Source organism: Protobothrops mucrosquamatus, unplaced genomic scaffold, assembly GCF_001527695.2.
Source record: "Protobothrops mucrosquamatus isolate PMUCROS unplaced genomic scaffold, P.Mucros_1.0 scaffold4843, whole genome shotgun sequence".
Taxonomy (NCBI): Eukaryota; Metazoa; Chordata; class Lepidosauria; order Squamata; family Viperidae; genus Protobothrops; species Protobothrops mucrosquamatus.
In genome coordinates, this window is record NW_015390731.1 from 39125 (window position 1) to 59965 (window position 20841).

The following is a 20841-nucleotide window of genomic DNA, read 5'->3' on the forward strand; positions in this document are numbered from 1 at the left end:
ATGCCCGTTGCTGGTTGGCTAACTAGCAACAGGGTCTTGCCAGCCAATGGAATTGTGTGATTACAAGCCAGGGGAATCCCATAAAAGAGGGCTCCCCTGGCCCAGAGAGCCAGTCCGGATTTACTTGATGCCTTGCCAATAAACCGAGAGCTGACTGTCACTCGACTCGTGTCTTACTGCCTGCGCGATCTAACACTCTGAAAGGTGCTTATGGCTTGTGAAGCACTTCCGAGTGTCGTAAAAATGTTGCAAAACAACCACCCTCAAAGTCACGTGATTGCTTGGCAACTGCCCACATTTATGACTGGCTGCAGGATCCCGCGGTCACATGTCCATTATTTTTGGATGTTTTTGCCAGTTTCAGGACAATGGATTTGCTTAATGATGTGTGAAAAATTGTCATAAGTTACCTTTTTCAGTGCTATTGTAACTTTGAACGGTCACTAAATGTATATATACAGTATACGTATGGAGTGTGTGTGTGTGTGTGTGTGTGTGTGTCTATATATGTGTGCTGTGTATGTATGTGTGTGGTGGATGTATACTTTCTTGAGAGCAGGCAACAGAATTTCATTTTTAATATGGGCCAGTCTGTTCATAGTAAAAAAGGACAATAAAGATTTGTCTTGTCTTATAAATAAACTGTTGTAAGTTGCAGACTACCTGTATTCTTGCTCCACCGGGGCTAACACATGTTTAGGTTATTGTCCAGGGAGCTGGCTGCCCTCCCCAAGTGAAAACATCCCCCATAAAAACCCCTTGTGGGAAAAGGTCTGCTAGGGATTCTCTATGGCCCACAATCTGTGTTTGGAAAAGACTTGTATAATAGCAGGACCAATTGGACATACCTAGATCATACATACCAAGTTGTTGGTAGTTAAGGCGCAAAGTTTGGAAAGCTCCAGGTATATGTAAGTCTGCTGAGAACTCCATGAGATGGAATCACATAGTGCATTTAAGCCCCAAGACTTTATTTTTAGTGACTTTTCCTTTAGTGACTGTTCGAAGTTACAACAATACTGAAAAAAAGTGACTTATGACTGTTTTTCACACTTACGGCCATTGCAGCATCCCATATTGACTTCAGATGCTTGGCAACTGGCCCATATTCCTGGCGGTTGTAGTGTCCCAATGTCATGTGATCAACCTTTGTGACCTTCTGACAAGCAAAGTCAATGGGGGAGTCAGATTCACTTAACAACTGTGTTTCCTAACTTAACAACCGCAGTGATTCGCTTAACAACTGTGTTAAAAAAAGTTCACACAATCAGGCAAAGTTCACTTAACAACTGCCTTGCTTAGCAACAGAAATTCTGCTCTTAGCTTGGGTTGTAAGCTGAGAACTACCTTTTTATGTGTTTCCACATTTCTTGCCTGAAATGACAGGAAATTGACCTGTTGTAATTTGAGGAAATAGCGCTCTGGGCTGAATGTCAGGAATCCCTACTTAAGACATTAAACATCTACGTTCTGGGTAGATGAAGTAACTTTTCACTGTTTGCTGTCTTCTCCTTTTTTCTTCTTCTCTCCTGCCATTGGTTTTTCCCCCTCTCTTTTTCCAGGTTGAAAAAATGACAAATTCACTATATTTTACTACCATTGAGGAGGACAGGCAAATGCAAAACAATTTCCGCCTTGTGCAGCCCTTGAATGGTCGAAATGTCTATTACTACCAGGAACATAAAGAACTGAGTTATTGCCTGAAAAGGTGGTTTAACATAATATTTTGAAGAGAACTTCAGATCCTCCTGAAGAAGACCTGGTCTTCGCATCTTGAATGTTGTGAGTCTAATTTTGCACAACATTAAATGAATGCAGTAATATCCACAAAATGTTTGTTGTGGTTTTTCAATAAAACGTGCATGTATTACTCTATCATGAGACTCAGTAGGAACTGAACGTAAATATTTTTGCAAAGAGGTTTAGGATGTAGTAGTGCCTTACCTACTCTGACTTCAAAGACATCTAAAATATAGTGTTTTCTAATTTTAAAAAAAGGCCATTAACTCAAATCTAGATAAGATGCCATAACATTCTTCTGAAAGTGTCTTCCAGGTCCTTCTAATCTAGAAATTAGGGGATATGTACAGTGCAGATAGTCTCATATAGCAACTGTTCACAGTTGTGATGGTGATAAAAAAACGTAACTTTGTGACCAGTCCTCTCATTTATGACCTTCGCAGATCTGTAAAGCAAAGGAAAGCAGAAAGAAGATCATAAGCACATTTGCCGTTTTAATTAAAGGCCACTTAGCTTATTGGCTCCCTTGTTGATCTCAATTATGTTTGCTAAACGAGGAATTCCTGTATAGTATTCCAGCGAGCCACCCTTATGGCGACACAGTTAACAGGTTGACCTAAGTTCAGGTCAAGACCAGGTTCAAATCACCACTCAGTCACAAGATTTATTAGATAATTACAGGTTGCTGACTATCCACACCTAACCTACCTCACAAAGTTAATCAAGAGGACACAGAGGTTGGAATGGAAACAGATACAGTACAAAATGCTGATCTTCCTGAAAAAAAGATGAGGTAAATATGCAATATCTAATGACAATAGCCATCCCAACAGATTCAGGGGATATTAAGAAGATTGAATTATAGTAAGAAAATATGATCCACTGAAAGGACATATCTTTTTAGAATAGAATAGAATTAGAATTCTTTATTGGCCAATGTGATTGGACACACAAGGAATTTGTCTCCGGTGCATAAGCTCTCAGCGTAATACAAGCAACAAGTGATAAATCATGATCATAATAATCATAAAATACATTCATCATAAATCATAAGATACAGCACTCAGTGATAGTCACAGTATATACTACATAAGCAGTCAACATAAAGCATGCTAGGATACTAAATAAAACAATATAAATCATAAGACATAAGCAACAAAGTTATAGTCATAAGACAATAAGGAGATAGGTAATAGGAAAGATGAGAAGAATCATAGTAATACAGACTTACTAGGTAGTTTGACAGTGTTGTGGGAATTAGTTATTTAGCAGAGTGATGGCATGGGGGTCTAGTTGTGTCTAGTTTGTGTCTAGTTATACTGGCATGCAATGCCCTGTAGCATCATCTTGAGGGGAGAAGTTGAAATAGTTTATGTCCAGGATGTGAGGGGTCTGTAGATATTTTCTCAGCCCTCTTTCTGGCTCGTGCAGTATACAGGCCGAGAATGGAAGGCAGGTTGGTAGCAGTTGTTTTTTCTGCGGTTCTAACTATCCGTTGAAATCTGTGTCTGTCTTAAGATATCCTCCTTGAGCTGTTGTCTCAAATAGGTTTATCACAAACTATACATAACCAGACAAGCTACATACATTCACAGACCCATCCTGATGAGCTGATTGCTGAATACGTTCATCTTCTACGGATCCAACTGGACACTACAGGAAGTCCTCAACTTACAACCATTCATTTAGCGATGGTTCTAAGTTGCGATGGCACTGAAAAAAGGGACTTATGACCATTCCTCGTACTTACAACTGTCATAGCATCCCCAGGGTCAGTGATCAAAATTCAAGCCCTCGATAACTGGCATGAATTTTTGATGGCCACAATGTCCTGGGGTCATGTGATCACCATTTGCAACTTTCCCAGCTGGTATCTGACAAGCAAAGTCACTTAACAACTGCAAGTGATTTGCTTAACAACCATAGCAAAAAAGATTGTGCTAATATATCAAGCACGTCTCACTTATCAACCAATTTGCTTAGCAATGGAAATTCTGGTGCCAACTATGGTCATTAATGAAAGACTAATTGTATAGTAGTAGTAGTAGTAGTAGTAATAATAATAATAATAATAATAATAATAATAATAATAATAATAATAATAATAATAATAATAATAATAATAATAATAATAATAAAAAGTTGGAAGGGACCTTGAGGGTCATCTAGTCCAACCCCCTGCTCAGGCAGGAAACCCTATACCATTTCGGACAAATGGCTGTCCAGTCTCTTCTTAAAAACTTCCAGTGTTGGAGCATTCAACGCTTCTGGAGGCAGGTTGTTCCACTGGTTAATTGTTCTAACTGTCAGGAAGTTTCTCCTTAGTTCTAGGTTGCTTCTCTCCTTGATTAGTTTCCATCCGTTGCTTCTTGTCCTGCCTTCAGGGGCTTTGGAGAATAGCTTGACTCCCTCTTCTTTGTGGCAGCCCCTGAGATACTGGAACACTGCTATCATGTCCCTCCTCATCCTTCTCTTCATTAAACTAGACATACCCAATTCCAGCAACTGTTCCTTATATGTTTTAGCCTCCAGTCCCCTAATCATCTTTGTTGCTGTTCTCTGTATTCTTTCTAGAATCTCAACATCTTTTTTATATTTGTTACAGCTTGTTGCTGTATTGTTGTTGTTTTTTTTGAAAAAATAGCCTGTGGCATGAAGGACCATAGGTTAGGATTGTGGTATTCAGAGGGAGAAATCCTCATTTCTTTGTTCCCATCGCTGTCCCAATCTGAATTACTGCCTTCTCCCGCATTTAATTATTTCAAAACAACAGTAAAAATTATCCCTACGTGACAATCACCATCTAGCTTGGCACGGTTACATTTTATTTACAAGATCCTGACAAAACTATTTTCATTTTGTGAATCCCCGTGCGGCTGCTGATAAAAACAGGATTGCCAACATGATCGCCAATGTCTGATAACGGATATGGCACAAGAAGAAGAAGAAGAATCCCCAAGGAGAGTAACATTCTTTTAAAAATTCCACATAAACAGGGTTGTTTCCCCCCCCCACCTCTGAGGAGCAACTTGTAGCAGAAAATTACATTTGCTTCAGTTTTAGTTATATTTTCTGCAGTTCACAAATTCAGCTTTACAGCAAAAAGAAACTAGTTCTGGTAGCGAGATGGAAAGTTAGTTATGGGGGTGATAATTCCCTTCCCTTTTTATTCAACAAAGCTCTTGGTCTGCTGTTCTGCGAGCCTATTATTGTCTATTGTCCGATAACAGGAAAATCAAGCTGGGGCTTTATCATAGGTGTTTTGATTACTCTTTACACTTTGGGGCTCATCCTTACAGCCAGCTTGCCTAAGGAGAAGGCATAACTAAATCAGAATATCAGCAAATAGCCCAAGCCTGCAAAGATGAAGTGAGGAAAGCTAAGGCTCAAAATGAACTAAGGTTTGCGACCAAAGTCAAAAATAACAAAAAAAGCTTCTTTCAATATGTAAAAAACAAGAAAAAAGTGAAGGAAATGATTGGTCCATTAGTGGATGAAAGTGGCAAGAAGGTGTATGGGTATGTCTAGTTTAACAAAGATAAGGACAAGGGGGGACATGAGAGCAGTGTTCCAATATCTCAGGGGCTGCCCCAAAGAAGAGGGAGTCAAGCTATTCTCCAAGGCACCTGAAGGCAGGACAAGAAGCAACAGATGGAAACTAATCAAGGAGAGAAGCAACCTAGAACTAAGGAGAAACTTCCTGACAGTTAGAACAATTAACCAGTGGAACAACCTGCCTCCAGAAGCGTTGAATGCTCCAACACTGGAAGTTTTTAAGAAGAGACTGGACAGCAATTTGTCTGAAATGGTATAGGGTTTCCTGCCTGAGCAGGGGGTTGGACTCGATGACCTCCAAGGTCTCTTCCAACTTTATTATTATTATTATTATTATTATTATTATAACCATGTCTAGAGGTGACATGCAAACATATATCCTGCATCCGACTCCAGCCTCTGGTGAAGACAATTTCTGCCTAACTTGTCTTGCTCCAGACTAAAAGCAGGTTTTCCTACCTTTGCCAGCACAAACTTGGTACAATGTGGTCTGCCAGCTGATCCACCCTGACTTGCTGGCAAACATCTAAGTTCTTCATTACGGCAGGAACAGATCCTTCTTCTTCTTCTTTTTTTTCAATAATTTTTTATTTTTTAAACCAACAAAACAAAACAAAACAAAACATAACACATATACACACACAGTGTATACTCCTCCCTTTTTTTTTTAACAGCGATTTCGTAACGGTAATCTTCTATTATTTACATTTCCCCCCCTTATTCTTCTTTAGATATATTTGTCCTTGTTGTCCCGTTGTTTCTTATTTGCATTTTTCTTCCTTCATACTATACTTCATACTAAGAATAATACATATTCTTATTACTATACATTATTATACACACATTTTCCACTTTTGACCTTTCCACATTTATTCTCCTCTATTATTTCTAGTCTCCAACCTGTCATACCACTTGTTCCATATTAGATAGTACTCTGTGTCTTCCTTTTCTTTTATCTCTTTTGTTAATTTGTCCATCTCAGCACAGTCCAGGATTTTTCTTATCACTTCTTCCTCTGATGGTATATTCCAGTGATGGCGAACCTTTTAGAGACCGAGTGCCCAAACTGCAACCCAAAACCCACTTATGCATCGTCGGGTGCTGGGTGGGTGTGGCCCATTGGGTGGGTGTGGCCCATTGGCTGGGCGTGTCTGCGGTGGTAATGGCAGACTGGGTGGGACTAAAAAGTTCAATCAATCAAGTCCAACTTTGCAAGATCTTTTTTTTCCCCGTGAGAAGTTGAAATTTACTGATTGATTGAACCTTTTTTTTTTTGTACATGGCAGCGGAGGCTTAAAGCGAAAAGGTTTTATAAAACCCAGCTGAAGGCCTAGGACTGGGGTGATGGCTCGCGTGCCCACAGAGAGGGCTCTGAGTGCTGCCTCTGGCACCCGTGCCATAGGTTCGCCACCACTGGTATATTCTCATTTTTCCAGAACTGGGCGTATGCTATTCTTGCTGCCATTGTTATATGTAGAATTAAGTACTGTATTTCTTTACTATATTTTCTGGAACAGGTCCTTCTTTCTGGTCACATCCTCCGTGGTCATTTCGTCCAGGGCTGAACATCTTTCTTTTTTTTTAAAAAAGCAAACCAGATACATCTAACTTTCTGTTACTTTCTTCTCCTTCCCTAATAAAAGGGTGAGGGGCAAACTTCCTATCTGCACCCAGGTGAAATTCGTAAGGAGTCTGCTCATTTCCTTTTTTAACCCAAAGAAAGGTAAAAAGGGTCTGATGGCAGCAGGAAGTGGGGGGGGGAGCGCTCTGAGTAATGTTTTTCAGTAGTTAGGAGTTTCTTTGATTGATGTTTCTAGTTCGTAGGTAAATCTGAACTCCGGTAATTTGCAAATTCATAGTAACGTAACAGCCACGCCTCCTGAATATGATGAGCATGAACAAGATCATACTCAAAGTTTTATGGGATGCAATGAAATGTTACATGGTACATATAAAGTTGCTGAGTGTGCGTGCTCTATTATAAATGAGTCAGATGATGTCAACCAAGGAAACTCATTCCAACCCAATACAGTCGTACCTCGGTACTCAGCGGCTCTGAAACTGACCGAATTTAGTACTCAGTGCATTTTTGTCCCTGTACTCGTCGTTTGTTTGGTACTCAACACACAAGCTAGAACTTGTTGATGTCAGCTCCCTTGTGACTCGCTACATTACTCCTTATGGGAAACATTTGTTTGGTACTCATGGTTTTTTGTATTCATCGTGGCTCCCGGAACCAATTAAGGATGAGTACCAAGATACCACTGTATGTTTGAAATTGAATAAAGTGATTCTCTACCTTTCTAATTTGCTCTCTTTCCCTCTCTTTGGGTGAGATGCCTCTCCTTGTCTACTTAAAGAAGTACAGATAGTCCTCCATTTACAGCCATTCATATAGTGACCGTTTGAAGTTAGAGTGACGCTGTAAAAAAGTGTCTATGACATTTTTTCACACTTAAAGACCATTGCAGCATCTCTGCAGCCACGTGATCAAAATTTGGATGCTTGGCAACTGGCATTTATTTGCAGTGTCCCAGGGTCATGTGATCACTTTTTGAGACCTTCTGACAAGCAAAGTCAATGGGGAAGCCAGATTCACTTAATGACTGCATACTAACTTTAATAACTGTGGCAAGAAAGGTCATAAAATGGGGCAAAATTCATTTAACAAGTGTTTTGCTTAGCAATGGAAATGTTGGGATCAGTTGCGGGAATAGAATAGAATAGAATAGAATAGAATAGAATAGAATAGAATAGAATGGAATGGAATGGAATGGAATGGAATGGAATAGAATAGAATAGAATAGAATAGAATAGAATAGAATAGAATCTGGAAGGGACCTTGGAGGTCTTCTAGTCCAGCTCCCCTGCTCAAGCAGGAGAACCTGTACCATCTCAGAAAGGTGACTGTCTAGCCTCTTTTTAAAAACCTCCAGTGATGGAGCGCCCATGATTTCTGGGGGTAAGCTGTTCCACTGGTCCTCACTGTCAGGAAGTTTCTCCTCAATTCCAGTTTGTTTCTCTCTTTGATCAGTTTCCAACCATTGTTTCTCCTCCTTCCCTCTGGTGCTCTGGTGAACAACCTGGCCCCCTCTGCCTTGTGGCAGCCCCTCAGATACTGGAACACTGGACTATCTGTATTAATTTATATTTCCGGCTCAGATCCCATTTGGGCAAGGCACACGGGGCTAACGGATCTTTCCAATGCTTATGGCTAACCATTGCTTGGTTGAGAGGAGATTCAGACCAAGCAGGAATCAAGGATCACGGGAAAGCTCATAGAAATCACCCATTCTCAAACGTAGCCCTTCTTCCCCCCCCCCCCCCCGTTCCAAAAAATGAAAGAGTTTCTGGACTTCCTGTCCCAGCAATGATTGTCATTATAAAGAAACAGGAGAGCCTCCAATTGGGATGGGCCTGAGGCAAACTCCTGGCCAGCATCATTGCCAAACCTGGTGCATGATTGAAACCTGTGGAGCAATCACAAAAGGTTGATTCATTTCCAGCTGGCATTGGCCAACGAGATAAGCAGCTTAAGCTGCCTTGCAGAACTGCCTCAACATCAGCTGCATGTACTGCTCTGTGGAAGAAAACAAAGGTGTGGCATTTGCAACAAGGAGAAGACGGGCATTTCTCTGCAGCGCTTGTGACGTGCGGGACGGACGGAGCCAAAGTCACCACAATTGTGAATGTTCTTAGTTGAGTATTTTAATGCAGCTAAAACTGATTTTCATCGTTTAAAAAAAATGAAACGATAGCCACCCGAAAACCCATATCTGTAAGGTGACCAACCGTCCTCCTTTAGGGAGGACAGTCCTCCTTTTGTAAGTTCTGTCCTCCCTCGAAAAGTGTCCTCCTACATGTCCTCCTTTTCGATATTTGAAGACTAATCTGCAGGGCCTTTTCTCTCTCTCATAGAACGCTCAGAATGGCGTTCCGGCACCTTTTTTTGATGTTTTTTTTTTCAACTTTTGCATGAGCTATGCTACTCCCCCTGTTGGCTTTCGAAAGCCAATAGGAATTGCTGCTGAGCATGCCAAATTGCTGCTGAGTGCGGCCGGCAAACTTTGCTCATGCAAGTTGTCTACAGCGAAGGCGAATTGGCAGGAACTTTGCACCCCTCCCTGCTACCCAAATACACTATCTCCTTGTTAGTCCCGAAGATACCTGAAGGAGACTGGAGCGGCAACGCCACGGTAAGTTTCTCTTGATCTTCGGCCTGCTAGGGCAATAATGGCTGCGGGCGCACGAGGCAGGGGCGGCGGGGCTGCTGCGGGTGGGGGTGTGAGGGGCGGCGGCGGCCGGCTGCCCCCCGTGCTGTGGGAGCCACGGGGCCTGCTCTACATGGGGCTGCGCAGGGTGGGCGGTGGTGCTGACGGGGCGGCTGCAGGCGGGGTGTGTCGATGGCGGGCTGCCCCCCTGGGGCCGGAGCTGGCACGGCTGGTGCTTTGGGAGCCGCGGGGCCCACTCTGCATTTATCATATTATAGTGTATTCTGTATTATTGTTGCAATGAATAAAATGTTTCTTTTGTTTACGATATTTTTTTCTTCGATTTATTTGTGTCCTCCTTTTTATTGTAAAAAAGTTGGTCACCTTAATATCTGAATCTCTTACCTTCTCCCCCTCCCTTATCTTTCTCTCTCTCCTCCCTCCCTCCCTCTCTCTCATTCTCCCTCTCCCTCCCTCCCTCATCATCTGTCTACCATGTATTTTATCTCTCTGATCTTAGAAAAACTAACATCTTTTTGAAAATGAGGGATCTACTGGCTTCGATGTCATAATACTTGGCTTTACATGGAGCGTTTCACTTCAGATTTGGCTTTAACGTGGCAAACAGCACCTTATCCCAGTGACTGGGTCAAGCAATATTAACTTCCTTCCAGTTTTTCTGTATTTCTATTTTTCTTTTCATTTATTTATTTACCTATTTGTTTGTTTAATATGCCACCGATCTCATTGATACAGTGATTCTGGGCAACTTACATTAGAATAAAAAGTACAATAAAAAGGACAATACAAAGCCATTAAAATTAGGAGAATTAAATAGAAAGCTAAAAAACCAAGATGGCGGGTGACTCAGTCATCCCCAACGTAGCAGGCCCCTGTCGTGGCCCCAGCTCAAGCGTCAGAGCCAAATTTTCAGATTCTTCTGGAAGGCCAAGAGTCTGGGGGCAGACCTCACTTCCAAGGGGAGAATATTCCAGAAGGTGGGGACCACAGCAGAAAAGGCTCTTCTCCTGGACCAGCCGAAATTCCTTGACTGATGGGATTCTTAGCCACCTCCCGACTTTTGGACTTCATTTTTCTGGGCCTCTGCCCCTGAATAAGCTGCTTGAGGGTTAAGAGGAGGTAAAAATGGAACTTGTGCAGGGCAGAAAGGTGGTAGTCTAGCTGTGACCTCTCGGGAACTGCAGGTCCACATAGTTCGCTCCTGCCATCCTCCCTTATATGGAGAAGACTTGTAGAAAGGTGGAGATAGAAAGGAAGAGGATGAATACAGTTGGAGAGGAAACAAAACAGGCAACTGAAGACTTCAAAGCATCAGATGCCTCCACTTTCCGATCTCCAATCTTCTGTAGGGGACGGAAGTTGTTTATTAGTGGTAGCTGGGGTTCCTTTGAAGGCTCCGTAGACGAGAGCTCTGAAGCAAATTTCTTGACCTATTGAAAGAAAGAGGAGAGGAGATGATAGCAAGAAAGACATGATAGCCATGTTCCGATATTTGGGGGGCTGCAGAAGAGCAGCTCAACCTGCTCTCCAAAGCACCTGAAGGCAGGACAAGAAGGAATGGATGGAAAGTTATCAAGAAGAGAAGCAATCTAGAACTAAGGAGAAAATTTGTGACAGAACAATCACCCAGTGGAAGGACAGAAGTTGTGGGTGCTGCAACACTGGAGGTTTTTAAGAAGAGATTGGACAAACATTTGCCTGAAATGGTATAGGGTTTCCTGCTTCAGCTGGGGGGTGGGACTAGAAGACCTCCAAGATCCCTTCCAACTGTTATTCTCTTAAGCTGCAGGGCTTCTGATCCCTAAAATGCATCAAGAGAAATCAACAAGGCCAATATACAACTTTGCAACCCAACAAAGCATTACAATATCCTCTTCATGTGCAACCTTGGTTATTTAAGAAGCTCAGTCTTCAACTCTCTGTTGGAAATTCCCAGGGCGGGGAATTAATTTGTAGCAAAACAGAAAAGACTACCAGACAGGATAGAGTGTTTTGGAGACTGTCTTCCTAAAACCTGACAAAAAAAATTATTTTTAATAGTGAATGGAACTGATTGCCTACTATAGAGGTAGTCCTTGACTTACAACCATTTGTTTACTGGCTGTTCGAAGTTACAAAGGCTCTGAAAAAACTGCCTTATGACTGTTTTTCACCCTTATGGCCATTGCAGCATCCCCAGGGTCAAATGATCAAAATTCGGATGCTGGTGACTGGCTCATATTTATGATGGTTGCAGTGTCCCAGGGCCACGTGATCACCTTTTGCGACTTTCTGACAAGCAAAGTCAATGAGGAAGCTAGATTCATTTAACAATCGTGTTACTAACTTAACAATTGCAGTGATTCGCTTAACAACTGTTGCAAGAAAGGTTGTAAAATGGGGCACAATTCACTGAACAACTGTCTCACTTAGCAATGGAAATTTTGGTTGTAAGTCAAGGACTACCTGTAATTCTTTGGTAGAGCAAAGAGTCCAATTTAATGTCAAAACCACATGCGTGCTTCTGTCTTGCACGCAACCACAGCATCCTTTGGCAACATCCTTTGACTGCTCATACAGCCATGTTACTTCATCTCCAAGCCATGAGCAACATGGACTTATCATCCTTAGATGCTCCATGTCAAAATATGTTTCTTACTATATTCTGACACCATATAAGGCATGTAAAATTTGTAAAATTATGTCAGAGAAAAGTCAGGCGCACAGTCACTTAAAACAAAGCCAAAAAAACCCCAACAACAACAGGAAATGGATTAGCCCCAGGAAGGACCAATTTCATGACAGATTTGTATTTGGCTGAGTCAGGAGGGCAAAGACTCAAATCCCCATTTTGAGAGAAGTTCAGAGGGGAGAAACATGCTCAGGGGGGGGTCTTTGGGGAGAAGGAGGTCAAAAAAGTCAAAATGGTGCCCACAAGCGTATGATGAAAGATCCACGTTTTTTTATATACAAGTAGTCCTTGACTTACAACCATTTGTTTAATGATTGTGTGAAGTTACAATGGCACTGAAAAAAGTGACTTAAGACAGTTTTTCAGACATCCTTGTGGCCATGTGATCAAAATGTGGACGCTTGGCAACTGGCATGTATTTATGATGGTTGCAGTGCCCCGGGGTTATATGATCACCTCTTGCAACCTTCTAACCCACCAAATCAATGGGGAAACCACATTCACTTCACAGCCATGTTACAACTGCAGCAATTCATTTAACAGCTATGCCAAGAAAGATGATAAAATGGGACAAAGCTTCCTTAACAACTGTCTTGCTTAGCAATGGACATTTGGGGGTCAATTGTGGTTGTAAGTTGCACACGTGCACATACTTTTTCATTAATTTATGCATTTTTCTGCTGGATTCCTGCTTGTTGGAGAGAGATTGGTTGAGCCAGGGGAAGGAGTCAAACAAGGAACTAGTCTGGAATCCCTATGTGGCATAACAGTGCAAAGTCTGACGCGCCTCCACCTTGAATGCCGTTGAACCTCGTCTAGTCTTACTTGGGTGCAAATCGTCTGAGAAGATTCCTGTGCTATAAGTTTGAGCAATAAAATGGCTAATTGAACTCTTCAGATGTGGATCTGCTCGTTCGTGCCCTGTCGCCGCTGTAGTCTTACCACTTTAGGAGGGACCAGAATGGGGTCAGCAAAGACGGTCCACACCACAGCCTCGTCACAGCCAGGGGTGGTGCGGGATCCAGGGTAGCGGTAATAACGGGTCAGGTTAGTGGAACCCATCAAATCCAGCAGAGAAAAAGAGCTCTCAAGACGCACACTTTCCCCTGTTCAGGAATCAGAGGAAAAGTAGTTATGCCTTACTTGCCCAACTGAATTATTTTCAAGTCTGTTTTCCCACTAACTGTGAAAGAGAAAAAAATGGAAAGTCGATTAGGACTGAGAACCTTGTCACAGTCTCTGTGTGGAAGATAGTTCCTAATGCTATCCAAATTCCAGTAAAATGCAAAACACTTTATCTTTTAAAATAAAGTTTAGAATTTCATGTGATCAACCTGAAATTCGGAAGGTCTTGCAAAATAAACAAACAAGCAAGAAGCATCTCATGTAAGCTTGCAGTTTTGGTGAGGTTGCCTGAATTTGGTGTTGGTGGTGATACAAATGTGGGAATTGGAAGAGTTCCATGTATAGAATCATACCTGTGTTGGCATCTATAGCCTGAGAGAGGTACAGATCCCTGCAGTAGTAATTGTGGACTGAAGAGACGTGGGATCAAATCCCACCAGCCCTGAAACTTGTTGGGAGATGTTGCACATTCCTGCTGACTCACACTGATGTCTCTCTCTAGCCACCAACTTCTTGCACAAGCTCTCCAGAGGCACCTTCTGCCTCAGTTCCTCAAGGGCTCTAAAAAAAGGTCAGTCAAGTTCATGGAAGCGATGGAGACCAATATCTATTGGCCTTCAGCACAGGAGGACTGCCTATGAAGGCCATCTGCTGGGAGACCGGTGGGTTTCCTTAGTGCAGTTGGTTAACCACTGGGAGAACAATATGCTGGACTAGATGGGGTCAAATCTAGTAGGGTGATTTAGGTTTCTATCTATCAATTAATAGCTTGTAGCCCATCCATCCCCACAAGGCTGCTATGAGGTTAATATGGAGGGGGCAGGAAATACGTATCATCGTTGATGTCCCTAGAGCAGGGGTGTCCAAATGTGGCATTTTTAAGACTTGTGGACTTCAACTCCCAGAATTCCTCAGCTACCATGACTGGCTGAGGAATTCTCGGAGTTGAAGTCTACAAGTTTTAAAGTTGCCACATTTGGAGACCCCTTCCTTAGAGGAAAGACAGGATAGATAATTGTACTAAATCAGCAGATAGAGAAACAAAGTGTTCTTCTATGACTGGGACTTTAAGTTTTGTGGAGTCCCTGAGGCTCTTTGAGCTTCGGTTGTTTGTTTGCAGACCTTTCACTACCTGTTCTGGATCGTATAACTCTATGTAACCCTGACTAGAGCATGTAGGTTTGCATGTAAGAATGTTTGGCATTTATTAAGTGCTGTCTCCTTAAGTGCTGTCTCCTTAAGAGATGGCTTATGGGTGATGTAGTTTTAGCTAGTCAGTCATCCCATGTTAATGGGTCAGTGGGAGTAGTTGCTAAAGGGTATTGGGAGACTTCCTGGACACAAGCCAGATTGGAATGTCTTTGTCTAAGAGAAGCATGGGCCATTGGATGTCATCCAATGACTCTGCTCCGCTATAAAGATGGTATGGACAGAGCATTATCTTCTCACCTATGGGAATGAACAGAGATGTATTTTCCAGAAGCAACCAACATAAATGCAAGTAATCTCTCTGAATAAATATGCTTCTGTTATGAAATTATTCCTATTGAGTTTATCTGTCTGATCCGATTTATAAGGCGTTTTAACTCTGGGTCAGAACAGTGAGGAGATAATGCTCTCTCCATACCATCTTTCAACTAGGTAACCTCATCAGTGAATTTGAATTTGCTCCCTGTTTATATACTTGCCCTATCAATGTTGATGGGGTGTGCCTTTTCTCCCTGGTAGTTCCTTGATTAGGGTATGGTTTTCTGTTTGATTGTTTGTTTGTTTCTTTATCTCCTTGGTAGTTCCTTGATTAGGGCATTGTATTCTGCTTGATTGTATTAATCCCTGCTTATGTAGGTTGGGTCATCTAGGTTGCTTATTTCATCTACTTTGATTTTTTTTTTTAAGATTAGCAAGTCATTAGAAAGGCATGTCAGGACAAGGTGGGGAAAAGGTTGGAGCAACCAGCCCACTGGATGATGCCGGTTGCGAAGTGGAAGCCTCCGTTTTCCAGCTCATCATGGAAGCCACTATGGAGTCTTAGAGATACAAGAAGATCCAAATGTCTCTCCAGAAATCCGACAAACTTACCTTTTTTGGAAACTTTTTTGAGGTTCTTGGCAAACAGTTCCCATGCCTCTGCAGTTTTGCCTTTAGCCTTCTCAGATCCCTGAAAAAAAGGAGGAAAGAATAGGAAGGGACATGTCAGGCATGAAAGACCAGGTCAGGCATGAAGGTTGAAATTAACTGATTTATTGCTAAAAGCCTATGCACAAGAATCTTTTCAACACCAGGTTGGAGTTAGCTAAGGATTAATGACAGTGAAGGGCAGTTAGACTTAGTTCATTTGTAGCTACATAGAGATTCTAGACCAGGGGGCAACCTTGGCTCTTTTATGACTCGTGGACTTCAACTCCCAGAATTCCTGAGCCAAGTCCACGAGTCATAAAAGAGCCAAGGTTGCCTACCCCTGGTCTAGACTTACCCCTCTTTTTACTCCTCCCCCTGACCCTGCCAGTGTTTCTCCTCCATACAGTCAAGAATTTGGGGATGAAACAAATTTAGACATTGAATATTCTCTTCCCCTAACCAAATGTTTCCAGTCTTCCATCCTTCATCAGGGAAAAATACAAACCATAAACACGGGGAGGCATTCTTGATTGACATTGCTGATAGTGTACTGCTATATTATGAAAATTACAGTAAAAAAAAATACTGGATTGGCAAAGCTAGTTTGTGGTATCTGTTTGCTGCCACCTAGCAGTGTTCTCTAGTTTTACAATGCAAATCTAAGAGCCTTAAATGCAACTTATTGTAACTGAAATGTTTATACAACAGCCACCCGTCAACCCTAAAAGTGCTTCTTAAGATGATATTTCACACCAATTGGGAAAGTGATCTATAGTTTGTAAGGGAAATAAATTTCCCTCATCTCTTTTATTTACATTACGGACAAGTGGTGGTTGGGAGCAGAGAGAAAACAAAGAAGCACAGAATCAAAGCATATCTTGAGAATCAGATTAATTGCTTTTGTCTTTTTTTAAATTTTCTCTTAGTTTCTTCTTCAAAATTGCAAAACTATAGATTCCCTCACTTCGGATCAATTAATCAATGGGAAAAATACAAAGATTTTCATACCCATTTCTCTGACAGGATGAATTTCTATACAGGTAGTTCTTGATTTATGACTGTAATTAAGCAAGTAATTTCGGCCATAAATTGTAATATAAAGCAGGTTTCTACATCTCCAGACCTGATTTTACAATTTTTTTGTGGCAGTCATTAAATGCAACAGTTATTAAATGAATTCTTTGTTTGCTATGGGGTGGTTTTTGTGGAAACAAGTAGAAAATGCTGTTTGGCAAAAAGATTATATATAATGGTCATGTGATCAAGGGGCACTGCAGATGGCTATAAATGCAGGCTGGTTGATGAATGCCCAAAATGTGATCACATGACTGCAGGATGGTGGTGGAGATCTGAAGTTCAGACCAGTGTTGTAAACAGCTTTTTGGGGGATCCATCATAACTTTGAATCAGTCGTAAGTCAAGGACTACTTGCAGACATTTGGCCTGGCCAGAGCATTTACTAACTGTATATTTTTCTGTTGGGGAAAAATTTTCCTCCATGATTTCAGCCTTTCTGTACATTTGTGTAAATATTTTCCTTATCTTACCACTTGACTTTTTATAAATTGACATATTTGGACAACGTATCTGGTTTGGATTGGCGGCTCACCTCGATAAAAAATGCCAGCGCTGCGATGCCCTTTGGATCCTTCACAGCATCCGCCGTGTTCATGTTGTTCTTGGTATGTACGATGTGCAACTGAAGAGAGAGAACACAAAGGTTTTGTGAGATCTGTGTTTCTCCTTGGAACCTCAGTGTCAGAGATATCGTTCAAGCTCCAGAGCCTTATTTTTATTTAATTTCTTTATTTGTATCTCGCCTTTATGATTTTTACAAATAATTCAAGGTGGCAAACATATCCAACACACCTTCCTCCTCCTTTTTTCCCCACAACAACAACTCCATGAGATGAGTTAGGCTGAGAGAAAATCACTGGCCCAAGGTCAGCCAGGTGACTTTCATGGTTAAGGTGGGACTTGAACTCAGAGTCTCTTGTTTTCTAGCCTGGTGCCTTAACCAGTAGACCAAACAGGCTCTCAATTTGCCCTCTAGGTGTACTGGATTATAACTCCCACAATTCCCCCTCAAGATTTATTTATTATTCCATTTTTATCCCACCAACTCTTGGCAATTAACCCTCCTGCCTCCTGTTTTCCTCATAACAACCATTTGTGAGGCAGATTGGGCTGAGACCGTGTGATTGGCTTAATGTTACCTGGCTGGCTTTCATGGCTAAAGAAGGACTAGAACTCACAATCTCCCAGTTTCTAACTTGGCGTCTTAAGCCCTGACTCTTGAAGTCTATTCAACATGAGGGACATCACATTGGGAAAAGTTGCTATATGCAACCAAGCTGTGATAGATGCTGCAGCTCTAACTGCTTTACTTTGGAGATGTGAAAGTTGAGGTCCCATGTGGCCCTCAGGAATCTAAGATACAGTCTCCAATACAGTTCCAGAAGCTGCCAGTAAAGTTGCTATTTTGAATGCCATAGAAACTATAAAACACATGGAGCTTAACTGCACCAACGCAGTGCAATTAATGTGATTTTAAACTATACATTTAACAGAATCTTTGAACTAACTCCATTTAATTTGGGAAATGTGCCTGCGGCTGTATTCCAGATCTGGCTTCAGTCCCTAAAATATTGCAAATTCCTATTTTGTGTGGAAAAGCTCTAATGGGAAGAAGGACAGTAGATTTCAGAAATTGCAGCACAGCAAACTCAGTCCTGAAAGCTATTGATTTTCCCAAGCCTCAGACAAATTTCCAGAGGATTAATCTTTTTACAGATAATCCTTGACTTACGACCACAACTGAGCCCAACATCCCTGTTGCTAAGCAAGACGTTGAGTTTTGCCCCATTTTACAAACATTTTTGCCCGAGTTATTAAGTGAATCTGGCTTCCCCATTGACTTTGCTTGTCGGAAGGTCACAAAAAGAGGATCACATGACCCCAGGACACTGCGACCGTCATAAATATGAGTCAGTTGCCAAATGTCTGAATTTTGATCACGTGACCCTGGGGATGCTGCAACGGTCGTATGAAAAATGGTCATAAGTCGCTTTTTTCAGTGCTGTTGTAACTTTGAACGGTCACTAAATGAACTGGGGTAAGGTCACAAAAGAGGATCAAAGGGCCCCGGGACACTGCTACCATCATAAGTACATGCCAAGTGTCCAAATTTTGATTACGTGACCGTGAAAAACGGTCATGAGTCCATTTTTTGCAGTGCCGTAACTTTGAAGGATCACTAAACGAACGGTTGTAAGTTGTAAGTTGAGGACTACTTGTAATCTGCAGCAGCTAAAACAATTGCTTGTGCCAGTGATGGTGAACCTTTTAGAGAACTGCAACCCAAAACCCACTTATGTATCGTCGGGTGCCTGGTGGGCGTGCCCCATTGGGTGGGTGTGTCCCATTGGGTGTGGGTGGCCCATTGGGTGGGCGTGGCCCATTGGGTGGGCGTGGCTTTGGTGCTAACGGCAAACTGGGTGGGACTAAAAAGTTCAATCCATCAATTCCAACTTTGTGAGATCTTTTTTTCCCCGCGAGAAGTTGAAATTGATTGATTGATTGAACCTTTTTTTTTTTGCACACGGCGATGGAGGCCTAAAGCGAAAAGGTTTTATAAAACCCAGCTGAAGGCCTAGGACTGGGGCGACGGTGCGCGTGCCCAGAGAGGGCTCTGCGTGCCACCTGTGGCATGCGTGCCATAGGTTTGCCACCACAGGCTTATGCTATAACAGTGGTGGCGAACCTATGGCACGGGTGCCAGAGGCGGCACTCAGAGCCTTCTCTGTGGGCACGCGCGCCATCGGCCCAGTCCTAGACCTTCAGCTGGGTTTTATAAAACCTTTTCACTTTAGGCCTCTGCCGCCATGTACACAAAAAAAAGGTTCAATCAATCAGTCAATTTCAACTTCTCGCAGGAAAAAAAAAGATCTTGCAAAGTTGGAATTGATGGATTGAACTTTTTAGTCCCACCCAGTCTGCCGTTACCACCGCAGCCACGCCCACCCAATGGGCCACACCCAGCCAATTGGCCACACCCAGCCAATGGGCCACACCCACCCGGCACCCGACGATGCATAAGTGGGTTTCAGGTTGCAGTTTGGGCACTCGGTCTCCTAAAAGGTTCGCCATCACTGTGCTATAATGAAGCAGGACCAGAAGACTCTTTTTGGGGCACAAAAAAAGGAGAACATTGTGTAAGTCGGCTGGGATATCTGAGGCTCACCTCCATCGAATATTGTTTGCCATCAATCTGATGCTCCGAGCCGGGTTGCGAGGCGCCGTCTCCCCAGTGAAGGTGAAAGGATTTGGCTGTATATCGGGCGGGAAGGCCAAAACCAGCGAGGTGAAGACCATCTTCCAGGGATACGTCAACTGCCGATTAAAGAGAGACGAAAAATCCAGCTCTGTTCTCAACATTCTAGATCAGGTCTTCAACCTTTAGAGGCTTTTGAGTGTGGGAGTTTAGTCCAAAGCATTTCAAGAGTCCAAGTTTGCTTTCCTTTGAGCTAAATCGGGGGTGGCCAACTATGGCGACTTTACGACCGGTGGACTTCAACTCCCAAATTCCTGAGCCAGCCATGCTGGCTCAGGAATTCTGGGAGTTAAAGTCCCCTGGTCAAATAAAGTTGCCCACTCTGGAGCTAACTGCTATGATGAGAATCAGTTATACTAGCCAGTGCGGTTGAAAATACAATTGGTCCTTGATTTATGACCAGAAATGGGACTTTTCAGTCCATGGGATTGAACTGGGAATTTCAGGCATTAAGCAATGCCATTATTAAGCAAATCATCACGTGACTGGCCCTGATCGTACAATCATTTTTTGCTGCAGTTGTTAAGCAAAGCAGTGGGGTGTTAAGCGAATCCAGCTCCCCCAACTGATTTTGCTTGTCGGAAGAATAGCTGGGAAGATCGCAAATCACAATTGTGTGACCGCCAGAGACCACAACTGTTGTAAATACTCAAATTGTGATGACATGATCCGCGGGGATGGTGCAACAGTTGTTACTTCAAGGACATGTTGTAAGTCGTTTTTTCCTCAGGCCATCGTAACTACAACCCGTCATTAAATGAACAGTCATAAGTCAAGTGTTAGATCGCGCAGGCAGTAAGACACGAGTCGAGTGACAGTCAGCTCTTGGTTTATTGGCAAGGCATAAAGTAAATCCGGACTGGCATCAGGGCCAGGGGAGCCCTCTTTTATGGGATTCCCCTGGCTTGTAATCACACAATTCCATTGGCTGGTAAGACCCCGTTGCTAGTTAGCCAACCAGCAACGGGCATGAAACTGTATGCAGATGGAGAAGGGCAATCACCCTTAATGGGTGATCAATGGAGAAGGGCAATCACCCTTAATGGGTGATCAGGATGCGCATAGGG

The 20841-nt window shown here is 42.5% G+C and overlaps 2 protein-coding genes across 2 annotated transcripts in view; one reads left to right on the forward strand and one right to left on the reverse strand.

Moving 5' to 3' along the window:
- Window positions 1-1827, forward strand: part of LOC107299377 (carbonic anhydrase 4) — a 13976-nt gene extending 12149 nt beyond the window's left edge. Inside the window, exon 5 of the mRNA XM_029286762.1 lies at window positions 1563-1827. Coding sequence (XP_029142595.1) covers window positions 1563-1730 — 168 coding nt within the window. The 3' untranslated portion in view covers window positions 1731-1827. The remainder of the gene's footprint in view (window positions 1-1562) is intronic.
- An 8410-nt stretch (window positions 1828-10237) lies between these two features.
- The window catches only part of LOC107299378 (carbonic anhydrase 4), a 20282-nt gene continuing 9678 nt past the window's right edge, over window positions 10238-20841 (reverse strand). Inside the window, exons 4-8 of the mRNA XM_029286763.1 lie at window positions 19685-19833; window positions 17051-17140; window positions 15403-15481; window positions 13141-13304; window positions 10238-10957 (exon numbers count right to left, since the gene is read on the reverse strand). Of these exons, the coding sequence (XP_029142596.1) occupies window positions 10742-10957; window positions 13141-13304; window positions 15403-15481; window positions 17051-17140; window positions 19685-19833 (698 nt within the window). The 3' untranslated portion in view covers window positions 10238-10741. The remainder of the gene's footprint in view (window positions 10958-13140; window positions 13305-15402; window positions 15482-17050; window positions 17141-19684; window positions 19834-20841) is intronic.